Genomic DNA, 20635 nt, shown 5'->3' on the forward strand with positions numbered 1-20635 from the left:
GTACATAATTTTACGCGAGCAATCAACGTGCCGCGTATGTATATGCAAGAAACTATGCAAGCCAATGCAGCACACGCTGAACATCAAAGCTAGTGCCTGTGACTCAAGGTAGATATACAGACTATAGATTACACATCCCTGTTGCTTGTTTACAGGGTACTGAAAATCAGTAGAAGCATTGGGAAATTCTTTCTATTGTTTTCTGAGAGGTTCTGTGGACCATATCTCAAAACAAGCTCTACCTAAATTACAGCCCATTGCGGTGGATGGTCACATGTACTTGACAATGTCAATGGAAGCTTGCTCTATCACAGAAGCATTCAACGAGTGCATGGGAACACTTGAAATTTAAAATATTGGGGGTAGGGAGTACATTCCGTTATATTTGCTTGTTGCACGTGGCCCTGGGATAATAAGTGAACCTTAGCATTGTGTTCTGTTATGCTTGTTTAAGCCTTTCCTTATCTGCCATTATTGTAATGCTTGTTTCTAGTCAACCCTTATGCTATGTAACGCTTTTTTCTAGTCAACCCATTCCTTATATATATCAATTACTCTTTATTCCCAACACATTCACAGGGAAAGGTATGGGTAATGCTTGTTTCTAAGCTATTTGCTTATGCTATGTAATGCTTGTTTCTAGGCTATTTGCTCATGCCATATAATGCTTGTTTCTAGTCTACCCTCTCCTTATGCTATGTAATGCTTGCTTCCAGTCTACCCTTTAATGATTGTTTCTAGTCTACCCTTTCCTTATACTATGTTTATAATGCTTGCTTCCAGTCTACCCTTTAACGCTTGTTTCTTGTCTACCCTTTCCTTATGCTATGCAATGCTTGTTTCTAGTATACCTTTTCCTTATGCTATGCAATGCTTGTTTCTAGTGTATCCTTTTCAAATAATATCTTGAAAGGTCAGTGCATCTCTGATCAACTTGTATACAACCTTGATTCCAGCTTTTTTTTATTTGCATGGTGCTAATTGTTGATCCAATTCTTTAAGATATTAACAGTTAATTTCATTTTCAACATTTTGTTCAGTATAACTATGATTCCAGCATTTTAGTTGGCTAACTGTTTGATTGATTATTCAACCACAGTCTTAACCTTTCATCTATATAGTTGGAAATTAATTTGTTTGGAACATTATGCCAACTGACAAAAATCTAAAAAAGTGGAAAAGTCAAATTTCCCATTTTACCATTTGCAAAAAGGTTGTGGAATATTAATAGCATGTTTCTTTATGAAAGTGTGTTGGTACAAGAATACACATAAGTATCAACTAAAATTGTAAGCATCTTGCTATGACCTCACTCCTGTTATTTTGTTGCATTGCATTTTGTGCATACAGCTTATCTACATTGCCCATCTGATCACCTTATTTGAGATCATAATTTTATTTTAAAACATAGGAGGCAGCTTCATAAGAGTGTTTTGACAAATCAACACTAATGAACAGCATTCCAGTACATTATTTTGGATACTGTTAGAAAATAACAGCTCCCAACAGTCATGCTTTTCAGCACAGTATTTATTCAGATTATCAGTTATGTAGCACCACATGATATCTCTGTATGATGCTGCTTGCTGTAGCTCTGGATCTCTAACTTTCAGTTCTGAAACATAAGTCCCAAAAACACCACTTTATATGTTATTATTAATCCAAGCAAAATTCTCAACAGGACCACCCAATTTAGATGGCAAATAGCTTAATTACTGTGTATATGTGATGCTGCCTCCTATGTGTACATTGTACGAACTAAAATCTAGGTTGCCTAAGTTGAGTGATTTTGTTTTTTAATTGTTTTTTTTTTCATGGTTCACTTAAACCATCTAAACTTTAATTCATAGTGATACTAATAAGTAAAACACTAAAGTCGCTTGTCCCTGCATTTGTTGCTCCATGCTACCACTTAACAGATACCAATCAAATTTCATTGTATTTCATGACAGTGACAGTGCAAACTTAACTGTATACGGTACTAATTTTTCAACTTTTTTTGATGAGCTCTCTGTGTTGATATAATGGTATTAATTAACAGATTTTGTTTTAATTTTTTGTTTTTTTGTTTCATTCATTTTCACTTCATATTGCAGTAACCATTGAGGTGTGGTATTATTATTTGTTTTGTTTTAACCATGTCTGCTTTTATCAATCCCCTTGCTTTCAATTCATTCATACTAAAAGGACCAACCAGTCCCGACCCATCACAGGATCCAACGACTCCGTTGGTACCGTCGGCGGTAAGCATATCATGCATGGCAATATTCACAAGTTGTAGGGATAATGTTCTGAATCTGCTCTAGCTCTGATATGTATAAGTATGTTCATGTGTGGTTTCATTTCATTGGGAATATGGTAGAATGTGTTTTGTATGTTATTCTTGCATTCTCCTGATGATGCAATTTGCCATAAGAGAAGAATAATGTGCTCAGTTGCTGGGTATAGAGTTAACAGCCACAATGGCAAAATCAGTCATCTACCAATTTCATTTGTAAGAATGTCACTTGGTCAAGTAATATAGAGACTTCATATTTTTCATAATTTGAAGAGCTATGTTTAGCTGAATATTCTATTAAATTTATACTTGAAATTTGTAATATAGCAACATTTGAAAGTTGCATTCATTTCAATAGATTGATTCACAAATTGAACAAACCATAAAACATTTTTGAGATTCCTGGATTTTATACATGAATGACATACTTCTTCACATACTCCCCCCAGCTTTATATACTTTCCCAGAAAATAGTACTCATTTGATTGGAGAATAGAAAATTTTATAGCAATGATTAAGGTAACGTCTCATTCGTTTTAAGTTGTTTTATTTCCATCATAATCTAATCCAAGAAAAGTCATGAATGATCACACTAACAATAAACATATGAGAGCCAGACCATGTATTCACAGAACAGTCTATCCTACATCTTTATTGCACAGTGGTATTTCTCTCTAGGTGGTTGCTGTGTATAACATAGTCTGTATTTTTGTATGATTTCTTATTTCTTGTATATATGTGTGTGTGTATATAGCGGCCTTTGCTCGTGGACCAACAACGTACCATCACAACAATGTGGAATTCAATCCAATTGAAGGCAGATTAGACAGATTACCTAACAGAACTCCACCTTCCCCACCCTATATAGGTGCATCCCAACATGATGTAAGTTCATATCAACATTATACACACTCATTCATATTAGCTCATTTTGACATCATACATACATGCTTTTAGGCAAATAAACAAACCAAGTTTGATTCCTGTAGACAGACATTGCCTTTTGAAGTGTGATTAACAACTTCAGGAATGCTTGTCTGGGTGTCTTCAAGAAGAGCTTTCAAAGAGCTGTTTGCATCAATGTCAAACAGCAAAAAAGGACAACAGCTCATTATTTTAAATTTGTTCAGAACAGGTTAACTTAAAGACACAATTTTGTGCAGTTGAACCAATTTTGTTCAGAACAGGTTATAAAGACTCAATTTTGTGCAGTTTTTGTTTATCACTGAAACCAAAGTGAAGAGAATATCATGCATCTAATATACGGTACATAGAATTCAAGCAGTTTTATCAGTTTATACAAGAAACAGCGTATACTGACTGAAACATTGATGGACTAAATTCACATCAACATGTAGACTACTAGGAAAGCCAATATGTGACATGATCAAGGGAAATGAGTCGGATGTCGCTAATATTGATTTTGAGATATTGGCAAAGAAAGTGTTAAAATTCTTTTGTTTTATATTGTTTTCAGCGATTGATAAATTGACATAACTTTGCAAAAAAACGACGTATCAAACTCATTTTCGACCAGGGTCGACATGTGATTCATTCCACTTGATCATGTCACATATTGTGATAATTTTCGGATATACATACAGTTTTCTACTTATTTTAAAAGGATTCCAATTACAAAAGTACAATTAAATTACAATAATTTAGCTTTTGGTAAGGGAGATTTGTTCCTTTGATCTGCTTGCTCAATATAATATGATGTGCTGTAAAGATTGATTCCACTGCACTGGCTACCAATAAGGAAACATTCTATGTTACCATCAGTATATACTGAAATACTGATGAAGCAAATGTTTGCTGACAATGGCCATTACAGCAACAAGTATTATATAAATATTTGTAAGAAAAATAACATGAAATAATGCAATTGGTATTTCCCATAAGCCTTTAAAACATTTTACTTGGTATATCCCGATGCCGACAGGTAGGTAAAAAAATGAACGGGTCAAAAGTTTTTGCATGGTAATAAACAGACACAACGCAACTCCTACTTTAAAGGTTACAAAGTGAGGGACTAGCTGTAAACTATTCTCCCTAATTAAAATATAGTAAGCACCCCTGTAAACTGATCTTACTTGCATCAGTTAAGCTCCCCCTTTAATTGCAGTTTAAACTTGGAAAATTAATGTGAATGCTATTTAATCGCCAAAAAATATCTTGGCACAGAGTTGCAATAGAAGTTCTTTGGGTATTATTGCTATTTTCTGTCCTATTTCACTTACGTTAAAATGGCAAAACTTTAAAAATATACCGTTTTGAATATGGTAATTATTATGCGTCCATTTTGATACTTATATTCCTAATGCACTAATTAGCTTGGATACGGTACTTGGGTTATTGCCATGTGTACCTTATGTGTAACAGATATCCATGATAGAGAATGTAAGTTACTCAAGAAGGTCTATAGTATTTACCAAAATGTTGAAAAAGAACAACCCGGTGTATGTAGGCCTATATTGCAAGGAAGAGTTTAAAATCTTGAGCGTGTATTTTCAGGTTACACATATATGCAAGGGTTTGTTGTCACTTTACTCTTTCTGATCTTTAATACTTAAATGACAAGAAATTTGAATCTTGATGGATAAAAACAAATATAATTGTTCATTTATTTTGCTGGCTCATACACTTTGTAATCTTTACATAGAGGAGTATAATAGTGGTTGTGCATTCATCTTAATATTTCTGCATGATAACAAACAGTGTCACGATAGTGGCAGTATTTCTTCAGAACTACTAGCTCTTATTGAACTCAAGTGCATGCTGTTGGTTTTGGTTAATGTAATGATTATAACATTGTACATAGTAGCCTTTGTTTTCAAATAGCTTGTCTTTTGCAAGTTGTAATATATGTAGTAATATTGGTGTCTTTGTGTGTGTTATTTAATTACTTTCCCACCAGAGGAAGTGCTGTTGTCTTTGCTTTGCCATGGTACAATTTAATCTTGAATAATTAGGAATATTTAATAATTCAAAATTAAATCCAGCAGTTGGATTCAACTTTCATCTGTTATCCTCAGAATAATTTTGCTTTTTTAAAGCACATACTTTATAGATGTATGAGGAATTAATTTTGAGCTTATATTAGTTGCAGAGTCCTGACTTGCATTTAATACTATAAATCACTCAATTGTAGATGGCTACATATGACAAAGGCTCAGTTATTTAACAAAAGCATATGTAAATTGAAACATGAGACATTTTCCCACACAATGGCTAAACATTTTTCAAAAGTATGGTCAACAGAAATTGACAAAATAAAGAACCTTGTATTTCTCGAACTTGGAAGACTTTTTGATTATACAGACTGTAGTTGCTCTCATGCAACCCTGGCAAATTATATGCCATATTCAAGTTAGATTAAAGAGCAATATAAATATGGGCATAACCAAATTAAACTTTGCAAGTTTGTTTTCTGTTTGTAGGAATAATTCATATTCCAAAGATCAAACTCAAAATATTACTTAAGATATCACATACTTGGCAATCCTGTCGGAAGTGTCGTATTTAAAATTTTACATTTTCTCTGAAATCTTTGATAACATCTGTACTATTCAAGCACTGGTTTTCCTTCTGTTTCATATCCAACGATCTATTGAGAGCACTTCAAAACAAGAATGGTTATTATTTATATGCATGATAATTGGTGTGAGGTTTCTCGTTCTTGATTTGTGAGTTATAATGTTAACAAGTTGTGCATCACTGCACCTACAATTCTGAGAAGTAAGATAAATTAATGTGGCAATAGTGTAACATGATACTTTGTATTCCCAGCAGTAGCCTTGGCAATATATCAGTTGGAGCAAATCCAGTAACATTCAAATATGAATATTGATCTATTAATGATAAGAAAAATTAATACATTTTGATATTTGCTGAAGGAAAGATAACAATCAGCTGTCATGTTCTGTAATATTTACATAGTGCAATGCAAGAAATGTTAAAATATATACTAGGCTATTACCCGACCTTGGCAGTTTGTAGATGCATAGAGTTAGGGTTTGATGGTTGGTAGACATTTCCACAAAGTATTTGTATGTTGTGGCCATTGGTGGATTAAGTTGCTAATGATGCTAGGGTAGTAAATTTAAAACATTTAAATTTGAAAAAAATCTTCCACTAAAGAATAAAAGTCCCCATAGGTCTGCACAGTCAACAAAGTTTCCATTTAGAGTACTTATTAATGGCCCACCCTGCCTCAATATAACAAGCGAACTTGTTGGTTATCTGGGACCCATTCAGTTACTTGGGTGTTAATAAAAGAGATTGACCATGGTGGAGTAAGAAAGCATACCCCCAGAGTTGGACCCCAGAGTTGGGTCCCCAAAGTTGAGTCCCCAGGGTAATCACCCACCAACAAATGCAAACTTGCTCTAGCTTGGACCAAGTCACCTGCCTACCATGCAAACTGTCAGCAGTGGCGTAGGTAGGGGGAAAGGGAGGGCACATGCCCTGGACGCTGCCCTAGAAGGGTGCCAAATTGACCAATTCAGCACCCCTAGTCAAAATTTGTGCAAGCTTTAATTGTGCACATACTTAAATTATTTGAAAGACTGTTTTAAGATCGCAATTCAAATTGATCATAACCAAGGTGGTTGTATTTCGGCTTCAGGAATGGGGGAGGGGGGATTCTGTATCCTTTCCCTAAGGTGCTACAACCCCTAACTATGCCACTGCCTGTCAGGTCCATGGACATGGGCAGGCACTCTCAGACCAATTCAATCACAGACAGCGTATTATTAAATAATATTGTTTCAATAATGGTTTGTAAAAGGTGTGATGTATGTATATAAAAATATCAATTATAATTTACAGTTAAGATTTATGAATCAAATTTCTGTTCTTAAAGTAAATTTCATGCTACCTCAATATTTCTTACATATAGCCTCAGTTGTACCCGCCGTTACCTTCAGAAGGAGCAGTTGGAGGAACACCACCTGTATTGCCACCTGGCAGAACCAAGCAACAAGCTTCAAATTTGAGAGACATCTTAGATAGAGATTGGGGTGATGAACCAACAGGTAAGGATCTTTACCAGTGTCACATTGGGCTATTCCATTTAAAATCCATACTACCCCTGTGGAAGATTTAGCTAAACTCTTCTACGGAGGGAGTATGAGTTTTGAATAGAATAGAATAGAATAGACAATTGAGTAGCTTCCATTTGAAATACTCACTCCAGTTGTGGAAGATATAGGTAAAACCATACTACAGGGGGAGTATGAGTTTCAGAATGATTGACACTGACCAATTGCATTTGAAAAACATACTCCTCCTGTAGACGATATTTCCAAAATCTTCCACAGGGGTAAGGTGGATTTTGGATGGGATAGCCCATTGCTGGTATAAATGTATGTAAGTAACTAAAGAAATATTGTCAGTCAATTCAGATAATTTATGCTTTGTTCATTTTATTTTTAAAAAGACGGTCCATATGACTACAAACAACACATACACATACAGTTTGTTAGCCCCCTCTTGAAAACTAAATTAGAACATACATGCATTGTACTAAGCATGTACGCAGTGTATGGCACATGCATGCAATCTTCTGGACTGTGTTATACACCTTTGTGTTAAGTCATTTTTTAATGAGTCTTTCTATTTTTCATGTACATGTAAAGTCTATGGATATGCAGATAAAAGGAGGGAAGTGGTGCTGTAAATTCATTTCAGGCACATATATTAAAGGTCCATTAAAAAAGAACTGCATACTATTATGCAACAAAATTTACACATAATGCAATTTGAGCAGGTATGAGTATAATTAAATACTTCTTAAGAGAGGGCTATACATGTATATCCAAAACAAAAAATGTCATATACTGTACCTTAGTGGTTATGAAAGATAGGTGAATGATTGGATATATGTAAATTCTGTATCAATCCACAATGTTATGAGTCTTGCCAATTATGAGTTGAACAAAGTATACAAGTGGTGAGTTGAAACTGCATTCCATTTATGATCCTGATGAAGAGATATTGGTGAGATCTCAAAGCAGTAAGATTGCTTTTTTCCCTTCAAATTTTGGCGATTTAAAAAAAATGTAAACATACTGTCTCATGTTGATACATACCTGATTCTTCATCACTTCTTGCATGTGTACAATGTATATTGTCTATAGCACAAAGCACAAAAATGTAAAATGTCACCATGTGAAGGCTGGTTTTCACAAATCACATCATATTTGTTCACTTTTATGTTTCTTGTATGTTCAAATATACAGCTACTGCTTTCGTACAACTTTCATAAGTACCGTGATCTATTGTTATAGATGAAAAAGATGTCACATTGATAACCTGTAATAATGCAAGAGCAGAAACTTTTTCAAAAAATTCCAAAATAAAGCATGTTTCATAATTAGTTCAGTGCATTCACATATAGTTACTTTGTAAAGTAGTGGTATTCCTCAAGGTTGTTGTTTTAGGTCCTTGTAAGATGTATGCATGATATTTGTCTGACGTTAAATTGTTGTTATTTTGTATTATTTACAGAACCAGCAACACCTACTATTCCAGAACGTATGCATTTCCATATTTATTTTTGCATAACACTAACAAACAACTAATAACTAACAGCTACTGTAACTTTTTCTTGCATTTGACTGCCAACAAGCAGATGAATATATGATTGATAAAATGCAATGGTACTTGGACTATAAATTGGAAGCATTTTGGAAAACACTTTTTTTAACTTGGCAAAATACCTTGACAATTGCAAAAGTAGACATTTAAATTTTTACATCTTGACATAGATTAGAGATTCAGAAAATAGAAACAGATATTATTACCAAACAAAAAAACATCACATCATTATCAAGAAAACACTTTATTCACATGCATGTTTTTTACAAACTAACTGGCTTAGAAGAATTGTTGTAGCTATAGAACTAACTCAAAATTAACATGTATAACAACTACAGGGTGTTAATGTTGCAATAAAAAGGACCTGTGTAATGTGGCAGCCTCATTTGTTTGTGCAAGGAGTTCTTACATCCTGATTGACTTGATTTGTGGAAACTGAAGGTTCTGATTCAAAGCTTCATAGGTTTGCAAAAATGCAACTATACCATAAATACTAGGGTTGCACAGCTTTGTTAGTAGTCAATTTTTCGGCACCAACTAGTCACAAATATACGACCTGCTGGAGGTCACAATCTGAATAAAAGCTAAAGGTAGCTTAGTGTTCGAAATGGGCTATTCCAATACATACACCCCATATGGAAAATAGGGTTTACCTGAATGGATGACTTTGTTTGAAATCTGTATCTCCTGTGTGGGAGATAAAGGTCATGTCTTCCATTGGGGGTATGTATTTCAACTGCAATAGCCCATTGGAATATATACATGATAGTAATAATAACCAGACTTATAGGGCCAAAGCAAAGGCATCAAGGCACTTTACAGAACAAGATGTGTCCATATGGACATTTGGTTTCCTTGAGACAATAGCATCCCTGTGTGATACATGTAAGATCAAAGTTAGTTTACAAAGGCAGTCACTTTGTGCCGCATTGCACACGTACAGATGCGCAACCTTTGATCATGTGCGTATTACATGCGGATGCTACTGTCTTGAGAAAGGCAAGGAATAGTTCAGTTTTTACGTAATTCTTAAAAAGGAGGGCATAGCTAATTCAATGACTGCACTTTTAACCAATCAGATGACAGGAATCTATATATGAGGTATATAATTTTTTCTATAACACAATAGATAGTTAACTGTCACCCGGTCATATTCAAAAGCTATGACAGCTGTTAATAGATGTGACAATGGCTATAGTGGATTTAGTCGTGCAAGCTTACATAATACCATAAAAATGTTTCTGTTAGAAGGTGCCATTATGTGGTTTTGTAACTAACCACTATAAAATGTATTCCAATTGAATAACCTAAATACTTAATCAGAAGTCTACATCTCAGGTACACTCCTGAAGGGAAGCAATTATACACAATAAAACAATAATTGATTGAGGAAGCTCATATCAAACCCATAATTTCCTTCTCCATATGGATCTCAAAGTGGCATCAAATTTGGTTCTCATTCGTGTAATTCAATCTAGGTTAGGATTCCAAGCATATTCACAGGTGTATGGGTACCATAAGAGCATGCAGATGTTGACAGATTTCACATACTTTGTTCCTGAAAGGAAACTTAACACATCAAATAAATCTTATACTATAGTCTATATCTACCTCGAGTCACCGGCACTAGCTTTGAAGTTCAGCATGTTCTGCATTAGCTTAGTGTTACTTGGTGCGTGTACATATATGAGATCAACTGCCGCATATGTACACGCAAGAAACCACTCTAAGCCAACGCATCACATGCTAAACTTCAAAGCTAGTCCTGGTGACTCAAGGTAGATAGACTATAGGATGTAGTTTGCATGCTATCTGGTGGAAAGCTAGCTACATTTATGCACCAAATAATGCAGTAAAATGCCAGCTTTGACAAAGTAACTCACATATTCATTACTTGCCCTTTTACCATTGTAACAACTTGCATTTGCACCTGGGCACAATGGGAGAACAATGCCAGTGCATTGAAAGGTTAACCCAGGTTAAATAAGAATGAAATAAATAAATAAATAAATTTGGAGACTTTATAGGTGATGGATAAAATCCCTGTTCTACTGGCGGAAGGACTTGCCATGTAGGGTCGGTCAGCCCCAATTTTTTTTTTCTAAAAGAAGCTTAAGACCCTAAAAAGCCATGAAAGCTTGAAAAAGCTGAAAAATTCAAACATTTTTTGAAAATGTTCTGAAATTTTGTAACAAATTTTAGTCAAAATCAAGTTTTGAGCAAAAAACAGCTATTTTAATTTCATAAAGCTGAAAAGAATCCCCACAACACAAAGTTTTGGTTGGTCGGTTTGGTCCCGTAAAACAGGGTTTTTTCCTCGTCACCTTAGCTGAATTTTAAATACTAACTATACTAATGTTACATTTGCAAAAGCAATTTCAGCACATTTGCTTCAATACCTTCTTTTTTTCAGAAACACCAAAGCAAAGAGTTTGATCTGCTGAAGTCTTTGCTCAAAGAGTTTGATCTACTAAAATTTTTGCTCAAAGAGTTTGATCTACTAAAATTTTTGCTCAAAGAGTTTGATCTACCAAAGTCTTCGCGCAAAGAGTTTGATATACCAAAGTCTTTGCTCAAAGAGCAATTTGTTGTCTTTAAAGAAAGCTAGTCAGAACTCATCCAATATCTACTAAAATTTTTGCTCAAAGAGTTTGATCTACCAAAGTCTTCGCGCAAAGAGTTTGATATACCAAAGTCTTTGCTCAAAGAGCAATTTGTTGTTAAAAGAAAGCTAGTCAGAACTCATCCAATATTGCATTTCAAGATGTCACAAACAGGAAAATCCAAATTTCAAATAAATCTAGAACACTAGATATCCACATCATTTGGATTGTTTGGATATGCCCATAGGAATTGATTTGAGACAATGGATTGTGCTGATGTGGAAAAGCAACTTGTTGCATCTACCAATACAAGTATATTATCATCTACAAAAAGCAGTTGTATCTGTGTGACCAAACCTGTGATGTGGTCAAGCACATGGGTCTTTTGTTGAGCAATAAAATTGAAATTTTTCATTCCACAATAAGTATTTTCGCCCGATTACAGGAAACAATGTTCTGATAAGTGAACTGAAAAAGTGAAAGTAACATGTTTTGGCCATACTAATTTAACAAAATGACTCACTTCTAAAGGGGCACTACTTCATGATCCAAAGCCTCATTGCCTAACTTACTCCAAAAAAGTTGAGAATGTTATACCTTCACACACCTACAATCCGCATCAAAAATGAGTTGAGACACTTACGGAAAATGTCCACTATATTTTGGCCTTATTTTCGTTATTTCATTAATACATGCTGAAAAGGAGGTTTCTTACAACACACTCGCAAATTCAAGGTTCACAAGTTTTTTTTGTATATCTATTGAAGCATACCCTAAAAAGAGGATGCTAAAATAATGGAATGCCCCTTTAATCCTTACCAGCTGCACTAACTTTATTAATTAACAAATGCATTGTGGGAAAAATGTGTTCATGATACTAATTTCATTTTATCTAATGTATATTGGATTCTAATGCAATCATTCCATATATGTGGTGTGATCAAGGAAAATCAGTCTGAAGTCGGGCATATTCAATTTTCAGTTTTTACATGATTGTATATTAAGGCATTTGCAAAGCTACATTTTGCAGAAAACCCCATAGAAATTGAACATTTAGTTCCAAAGATATGAACAGTTGAAGTGTTTCCAAAAGAAAAGTCCGCAAAAGAAATTATTTCCTTTGCTTGGCTGTATCTGAAAATCAATATTTCAGACTTCTGACTGATTTTGCTTGGTTGCATCACATAATGGAATTTTTCTTTTCCTGTAACCACATGAGCTTTTGTATGTATTTGATACCAAATGTGGAGCTGGTTAAGTATTGGATTAGGCACATTGCATAAATCAGATTGTTATATAGTCGTCCACATTTTAATATAATTTTATTATTAAATTAAGAAGGCAGTCTAAATGCGCCAATTGGATGTAACAAAACTGAAATTGAATCTGACAGTCCATTCACCTTATCCATTGAATAATATTTCCACAATGCCTACATCCTTTATTTGCGATCCTTATTAGTTGTGTCTTGCATTGTCTTATAGGAGGAATTATTTTAGCCAGCTTCTTAATTTGATTGCTGAGACACATGAGCAAGTAAGCGATAGTAGAAAATAATCAAGAAGTAACTTGTGTCATGCCCTGGAATGGCTCTCAATCCGGAAATGCTGAGGGTGCTGGTTGGATCTCCACCGTTTCTGATTTTGTTTCACTCTCTTAAGTTTATTATAATGTCTTTGTTCAAGTTTCCTTTTCCATTTAGATAACATTTTTAACCATGAATTCCACAATTTTCTTTGCCAATTTCAGAGGAGCCAAGTCCTAGGAAAAATGGCAACCCACCACCTATTGATGACAACAGAGAGTACCCAGCACGGAATGCCCAGGAAGATATATATAACGAAGTAGCAAAGTCAAAGCAAACTAAGAAACTAGATTATCGTAATCTAGACTTAGCAGAACCTATTGGTAAGTTGTTAGGTCACTTATTAACTATGAGAATATACGGGCCCCAATTTAGTGTTCTGTTAAATTTGATCAGCATCCCTCCAGAAAATGGAGCAGAACCTTTCTTATCCCGTAAAGCTTCGTCTACAAGCATATAGAGTGTTTTTGATGAAAGCCAAATTAATACCAAACAGCCGTAAATATGTCAATACAACAAATAGGTCTTACAATAATACTTGTTTGTAAACCAATTGTATCTGTAATTTATTTGCTTAAACTCCATAATGTTATAATTTTGTTTATGGTGTGCACCTTGATTAATTGAGCTTTCATCAAAAACACCCTATATGCTTGTAGATGAGGTTTTACGGTATGTCATCATATCATTGGACAAGATCCTTATATCAACGCTTGTAGCTAAAACTGGTTTTATCCACTTCAAGGGTATTTATATTTGTTCCTCCCCTTTGGCATAAACTTGGACATGGTCAGGTGTCCATGGCCTAGGGATTTTTTTTTCAGAAACAATCAAATGTTTAAACATATAAAACAAACAAAAGCCCTCTATATTAAGTATATAATTGTGTGATAAATGGATTTTTCATCAGATGCATGTTGATGCATTTCATAGTTATCAAAAAGGATATTTTAGTAAATTATCTTTCCCCTCAATCAGATTTGTAGATTTCTAATGATTACCCTTGTATAGTGAGTGTTTTCATCTCTTCAATTAACAAGCTAGAAACAACATATCATTGCTAATATTTGTTGGGAATTCACACTAACAGGACACAACTCAATTACACAGATGTGTAACTTTGTGGACTATACTTAATGTGACTGGTGACTGGAAGTCTGCACTGGAACAGAACAGTGTCATTTGCAGTGGTAACAGCTGCTTAATGAAAATGGGGAATGAATTACAGCTGTTGTTGACTGGACTTAATGATGGCAATTGATCAACTTGTAGAGTGTTAAGCTTTTAACAAAAATGGAACAATATAAAATCAAATCACAGAAAATCAGTGAATGTGTGCTAATGGGACCAAATGAAGCGGATGTTGTCCAGTGCCAATTTGCAGCAGATGATAATATATATATGCATGATGGTTATATAGTATTGTAATTTCATCTTTTTCTAAGAGTTTATATCTTGGTATATTACCTTAGTACAATCCTAATTGTTCTGTATCCATTATTTGTTAAAATAATAATTATTGTTTTGTCTTGTTTCATAGGCAAAGGCAACTTTGGCTCAGTGTTAAAAGGAACTTATAAAATGCAAGGTCGCTTAATCCCCGTAGCTGTCAAGACACTCAAGACAGAAAGCGGTATACCCAATTCAAAGGTAAGCAACAAGTTCAACCATCTTGTGAGGAGGGGCATATTTATGCATTTGTATCTGAGAGTGAATTAATTTTTGCATTATTCTGCTGTAACATGCAAAGCATTTCATTTCAACCTTGCAAAGTATCAAAATATTTAAAAAACCCATGAATTTAAAGTTTGTATTAGAGACAAGTATGAATTTCATTGCTCACTCACTATCCTAGAATGGGGAAACAAGAAAACCATAAAAAATTCTTGTGTGATAGTTTCATGTTTGGACAACTTCAAATAATCTTCTATTTGTCTTCAATTTTCAAATAAACAAAGTGTCAAGTGCCATTGTGAAAGATTGTTTCATATTCCAAGAAGTAACATGATATAACAATATGTTTTGTTTTTCTTTCAGCCTGAGATTATCAAAGAAGCTGAAATCATGGCAGGTTTAGATCATCCACATATTGTGAGAATGATAGGTAAGAATTCAAAAAACAATACAAATGGAGACTGAAATCTATGTACACATAAAAAATGACATAAGTACATCTTCAAGGCTGAAATTTTGAGACGCAACCCATCGAACGGGATCGATGTTTTAAAATCGCCCTGATTTGAACCCATGTTACTATATTATTGACTAAACCATTATCTCTAAAAAGCCTAAATTTGTTTGTTTACTTAGTGACAAAATGAAGAAAATTTCCACTGTAATATTTGTCTGTGAATGGACCTTTTTCCCATAGAAAATTAAGATGGAAAAAGATAACAAGTTTGAGAGGGCCATGGCAACCATTCCCATGGTAAAGATTGCTCTTGTGTAGTCTGCTAGATTTCTGTTCTTTGTGGAGTGTATTTTGAATCTAATGATTGGTATCTATTTTTTCTTACAGGTATCTGTGAAGGTGCAGAAATGATGTTAGTTTTAGAACTTGCCGAATTAGGTCCACTTCACAAATATTTAAAGAAGCATACGTAAGTTACCAACGTGTTATTCTATAATTGTTAATTAAAAGTAAGATGGCTTTGTATTAAACATAACCTGTATAATTCTGGAACAAAATAGCCTTTGATCAGTTCTTACTTTATTTTTGCCCTTTAATGCCATTTTGATGTGCAGTTCAAAATGAAAGTATGGAGCCAATAGTAATATATTAATGCAGCTCTTGAAAATAATTAAAATGAATGATTTTAAGACATACTGAAATAAAAAACAAAAGCTTATATGTGACGTGTCATGCAGGCCTGTGAAATCTCCGCTACAGAGCGGAAATCTGCTTTTTTCTGACCGATTTCAATTTCCCCTTTTCAAAACTGAAAAGTGTGTCTGTGTACTTCTGATAGCATTACATGTGTGTCGCAATAAAAACAACTGGGAAATGAGATTAACGATGCTTGAAAGGTCATGAACCCGGCCCATACCCGGGTCATGAAACGCAGGTCATATCGTTATGAATTCGGCAGACGGCTGAATCCAAATTCGGCTTTTGGTAAATTCATTTTACGCATGCATTACATTTGAATTAGAGAACAAGGGATCAATGTTGTACATAATAGAGGGCAGCATATCAATTTTTTAACGGAGAGCAGATCATAACAGCATAATAAGTAATCAAAAGAGGGCGACATACAGGGTTAGCTAATGGTGTATCGCAGTGCGGTCAACGACGATAACCGTTAAAAAATCGATATGCTGCCCTCTATAGGTAAAGCACAGATCCCTTGTTCTCTAATTCAAAAATAATGCATGCGTAAAATGAATTTACCAAAAGCCGAATCTGGATTCGGCCGTCTGCCGAATTCATAACGATATATAACATCATCGCGATATTCTTTGATTCCTCGTTCTTACTCATTGTGTAATATGTTTGTTTGGGAACTGCACCCATCGGAATGAGTTTAAAATGTCGTTGTGGTACCTGTGGGGAAAATACGTGATTGTTCGTAAGCGATTTTCAATCCGAACCATCCATCGGAAGTTTCACATTTGATTTCATAAAAATCATATGGAATTAAGAGAAGATACATCATGGCTACCATAAAATGTAATTTTGTCGAGCGACACTCACATTTAGGCCATGAAATGGAAGCTTATAATCTTCAATTTATTGATGGTGAAATACGCGCGGTATAGCATTGAATTTGTACTGTAGTTTGGTAGGTAAATTTTCCGATTTTTTTCGAAACCCACTGGTTGGTAAATTTTCCGCTTTTTTTTTAAAGCCATTTCACAGGCCTGGTCATGTCAAAAGCAGACACTTTAGGGCAGGATCGTAAATGGAGAAATAGCCAAAAATCTGCCCGGGGGTGAATTTTTCACAATTTGGGTTTGTTGCGAATTTGTGATATTATTGATGTTAAAAATATTGTCTGATAGTTTCAGACCAGAATATAACTGGCATCTTGTATTTTTTTTTAGACACGTTTCAAGGTAAATCCTAATCTCAACATTGTCAATAATATTTTTAAAGGCCGATATCTCAATTTCCAATTTTATAATACCATAACTTACGATCTCAATATCTTCGCTTAGGAATGCCCTATTTCATTGGGGCAAACAGCGTTGTGGAGCAAAATATCTCTATATTTAAGATATTAAAAACCTCAAAATTGATAACCTGCCCAAAAGTGTCTGCTTTTGACATGACACGTCACATATAAATAAAAATATACTTACCATTTATAAGAAGTGTCTAATGTCAGAAGCTACAGAACTCCAAAATAACCAAGCCACAGGTATAGTTAGCATGTATTACTAATGCTTGAATAGGGTTTTACATAATTGTCATGAAAGTATATCATTGCTGTCCTCATATTAGAAATTTATCTCTTTAAGGTTGGTATACATCACTGAATGGTAAGGTTGCTGCAAACTTGATGTATGGATGCATAAGGGGAAGGGAGAAAACAATCAGTAGCTTGTATTTCTTATTTGTCAAATTGCATAGTAGGTATATTTTTTGCAATGTTTTGATGGTACTTGCATACTTCTTCTTTTCCCTACAGTGACATGAGTATAAGGAATGTGCTAGAGCTTATGCTCCAGGTTGCTAGAGGCATGCAGTACCTCGAAGAGGAAGCCAATTTTGTACATAGAGATTTAGCTGCCAGAAATGTGCTGCTTGTTGACGAGACTTTTGCCAAGATAAGTGACTTTGGGATGTCCAAGGCATTGGGGCTGGATAGCCAGTACTATGTGGTAAGTGAAATCATGGCAACATAGTCTAAAGTTGATCCTGAGGTATTGGGTAATAGTGAATATGCTAACACAGTTTAGGGAAGTATTATCAATTACGATTATACATTAGAGTTCCCTGTGCTTCTCAATGCAATGCAGAACTAAATTGATTTAGAATTTTTTACCTCCCCGTTTTCTTTTATCTTAGTATAATTATGTTCTTATGCAATGGTATATTGTATGTTAACCCCAGACACTTTTCTGATTGGTTGATAACTTGAAATGCTCATTTCAATTGCCAATTCGGACTAGGCTTTAAACTATTTATGGTCAAACTTGCATTTGCAGATGATCTTATTAATACCCTCCTTGATTGGTTCAAATTTGGCACAATCTTCAGTTTGGCCAATCGGCAGGTAGTTCTTATGGGGTTAATTGCCACAATCTTCGCATCCAGCCATATCTCCGTCCTTATCCATTTCTTTGACACCGTGCTCAAACCTGCAATGCTCCGAATCCAAGATTAAGGCATCCTTGGTGTCAAAATGTTGTCCACTAGCTTAATTATTTGCAAAGTTAAATAGTGTGCAGAATATGAGCTAATTCCTTCAGTGACATGTAGTCAAAATGAAGCCATAACCAAGGGGAAAAGGTAGCGGGCCCACTAATTCATAAGTTCTTGCTCTATGCTGATGAGGCAACCAACATCACTGACATTGGCCCAAATTATTTTGAACTTAACAAACATTGTTGTTGGTTTCCCCGTTTACTTTGATGTTAATGTTAAAATGTGAATTTTAAAATAATTTGTTAACACTGTTAATATGTACTGTTTGTATTCCCACCAGGCTGAAACTGCAGGCAAGTGGCCACTCAAGTGGTACGCCCCTGAATGTATATACAGGTTCCGATTCAGCAGTAAAAGTGATGTGTGGAGTTATGGTGTTACACTATGGGAAGCACTATCATATGGCAAGAAGCCTTATGCTGTAAGTAACAAGTTTCCTCTTGGGGGATTGTTTTCAGGATTTCACAGTCCTTGAATTTGAAAACACCTTGTCAAGCCCTTGAAAAGTCCTGGAAATTTGCACAAGGTCCTTGAAAATTGGAATTTTACCTAAAATATAATTTTGACAACATTTGGGGAGTGGAGAGGAGCTGTCACTTTCGTTAATACGTGCCGCATGGAGAGCCACATCATGATTTTTGTTTTGTGATAAGTCCTTGAAAATAATGCGTTCGGACCTTGGAAGTCCTTGAAAAGTCCTTTAATTTTAGGCTTCAAGGTGCTGGAACCCTGGGTTTTAAACACAACAAAGTAAACCAAGACATTTTTGACAGTACGCATTCCAGACATTTCATAATCATTTAATTACAAGTGATGCATACTAGATAATGTATTGCCAAGTACATAAGTGCAAAAGCCTACCGCCAAAAAAGACTTTGTTCAAATTTGTACATGTAATGTTTTTTGTAGAAAGTGATTATTACAGTAAAATAATATACACTGTACATAATACTTTATACTCAAACAGTTCTGTATATTCTGATGTAAAATAAGCCTAAAAGACTAATTTGCAGTATTGTATTGATTTTTCCTTGACAGAACATGAAAGGCCAAGAGCTGATGCAGTATATAGAAAAAGATCAGAGGTTACACAAACCCGAGAGATGTCCTGAAGAAGTCTATGAACTCATGAGAAGTTGCTGGTTATTCAAGTAAGTATCAGCTTAGTATGGGATGGACAACAGGAGCAATCTTTGATACATTGTTTGGCCCTTTAACTTTCTTGTAGAGGATATACCAATCAGAGAAGATGTAAGAAAAGGAGGGAGAACAGAATAATATCCTTGATATAATCCTGTAGGTAATCCTGTCGCATCTGTTCATAGTCATATACTTTCAAGTAGTTAGACATCTACTTGAAAGTAGCCTTTAATCATGTTGATGTGATGTGTGTGTTGCTGATCACGGTTGATTAATCTGCACTCCAGAATTGGGAAATATTCCAATGTTTCTATGGAGAATTCCTTGAAAAGTATGACACGTGTGTGTTAAGTACTTGCTACTGCGATAGGATACCATGTGTGGATACTACAAGAAAGAAAAGTAGTTTTGTAAAAATTCCCACAAAATCTGCCCATTTTGGAACATAAATTAATTAACTTTTAGGATTTTGTTAGAAAAGGGAGGATTGTTGATCATATTTATTTGATCGTTTTATATATACTCCTGTCATTTCCTGCAAATATAATGAAGATATTTTGATAATTGAAAATATTTTCTATCATAAATTGTAGAGGTTGAAAGTGTCAACAGGCGACAGAAATTATAATTTGGCATGGAATTTTTGTCATATTTTATCTGAAATATAACTGGATGTTAGGGTCTGCATGTATGGTATGTATAGTATGATGATATACAGACACTGACCTTTCCCTAAAACCCATCATGGGTTCGAACCCCTTTGTTGTGTTGTATTTTATTGTTAAACCTAGATAGAGTGATTACTTTAAATGAGCAGCTGCACATAATTATATTTTGTTTGAGGATAGCTGGATCAATCTCCTTTTCCTTACATCTTCTCTGATACTAATGAAGTATTTAATCTGGTCATCATCTCTTTTTATAGCCTTAACCAGAATGTAGTATACAAATATTGAATGTTTATGAGTACAATGGTGAGAATATTTTCATGAGGTGAAATATGGACTGTTCCATTCAACGAGGCTTTGTTGAGTTGAATGGAACAGTTTATTTTTCAC

The 20635-nt window shown here is 34.7% G+C and overlaps 1 protein-coding gene across 1 annotated transcript in view; it reads left to right on the forward strand.

Moving 5' to 3' along the window:
• Window positions 1-20635, forward strand: part of LOC140149652 (tyrosine-protein kinase SYK-like) — a 71692-nt gene that overhangs the window by 46739 nt on the left and 4318 nt on the right. The window contains exons 7-16 of the mRNA XM_072171735.1: window positions 3033-3163; window positions 7179-7314; window positions 8789-8815; window positions 13231-13389; window positions 14607-14716; window positions 15104-15170; window positions 15585-15666; window positions 17698-17890; window positions 18718-18858; window positions 19476-19588. Of these exons, the coding sequence (XP_072027836.1) occupies window positions 3033-3163; window positions 7179-7314; window positions 8789-8815; window positions 13231-13389; window positions 14607-14716; window positions 15104-15170; window positions 15585-15666; window positions 17698-17890; window positions 18718-18858; window positions 19476-19588 (1159 nt within the window). The remainder of the gene's footprint in view (window positions 1-3032; window positions 3164-7178; window positions 7315-8788; window positions 8816-13230; window positions 13390-14606; window positions 14717-15103; window positions 15171-15584; window positions 15667-17697; window positions 17891-18717; window positions 18859-19475; window positions 19589-20635) is intronic.

Source organism: Amphiura filiformis, chromosome 1 (assembly GCF_039555335.1).
Source record: "Amphiura filiformis chromosome 1, Afil_fr2py, whole genome shotgun sequence".
NCBI lineage: Eukaryota > Metazoa > Echinodermata > Ophiuroidea > Amphilepidida > Amphiuridae > Amphiura > Amphiura filiformis.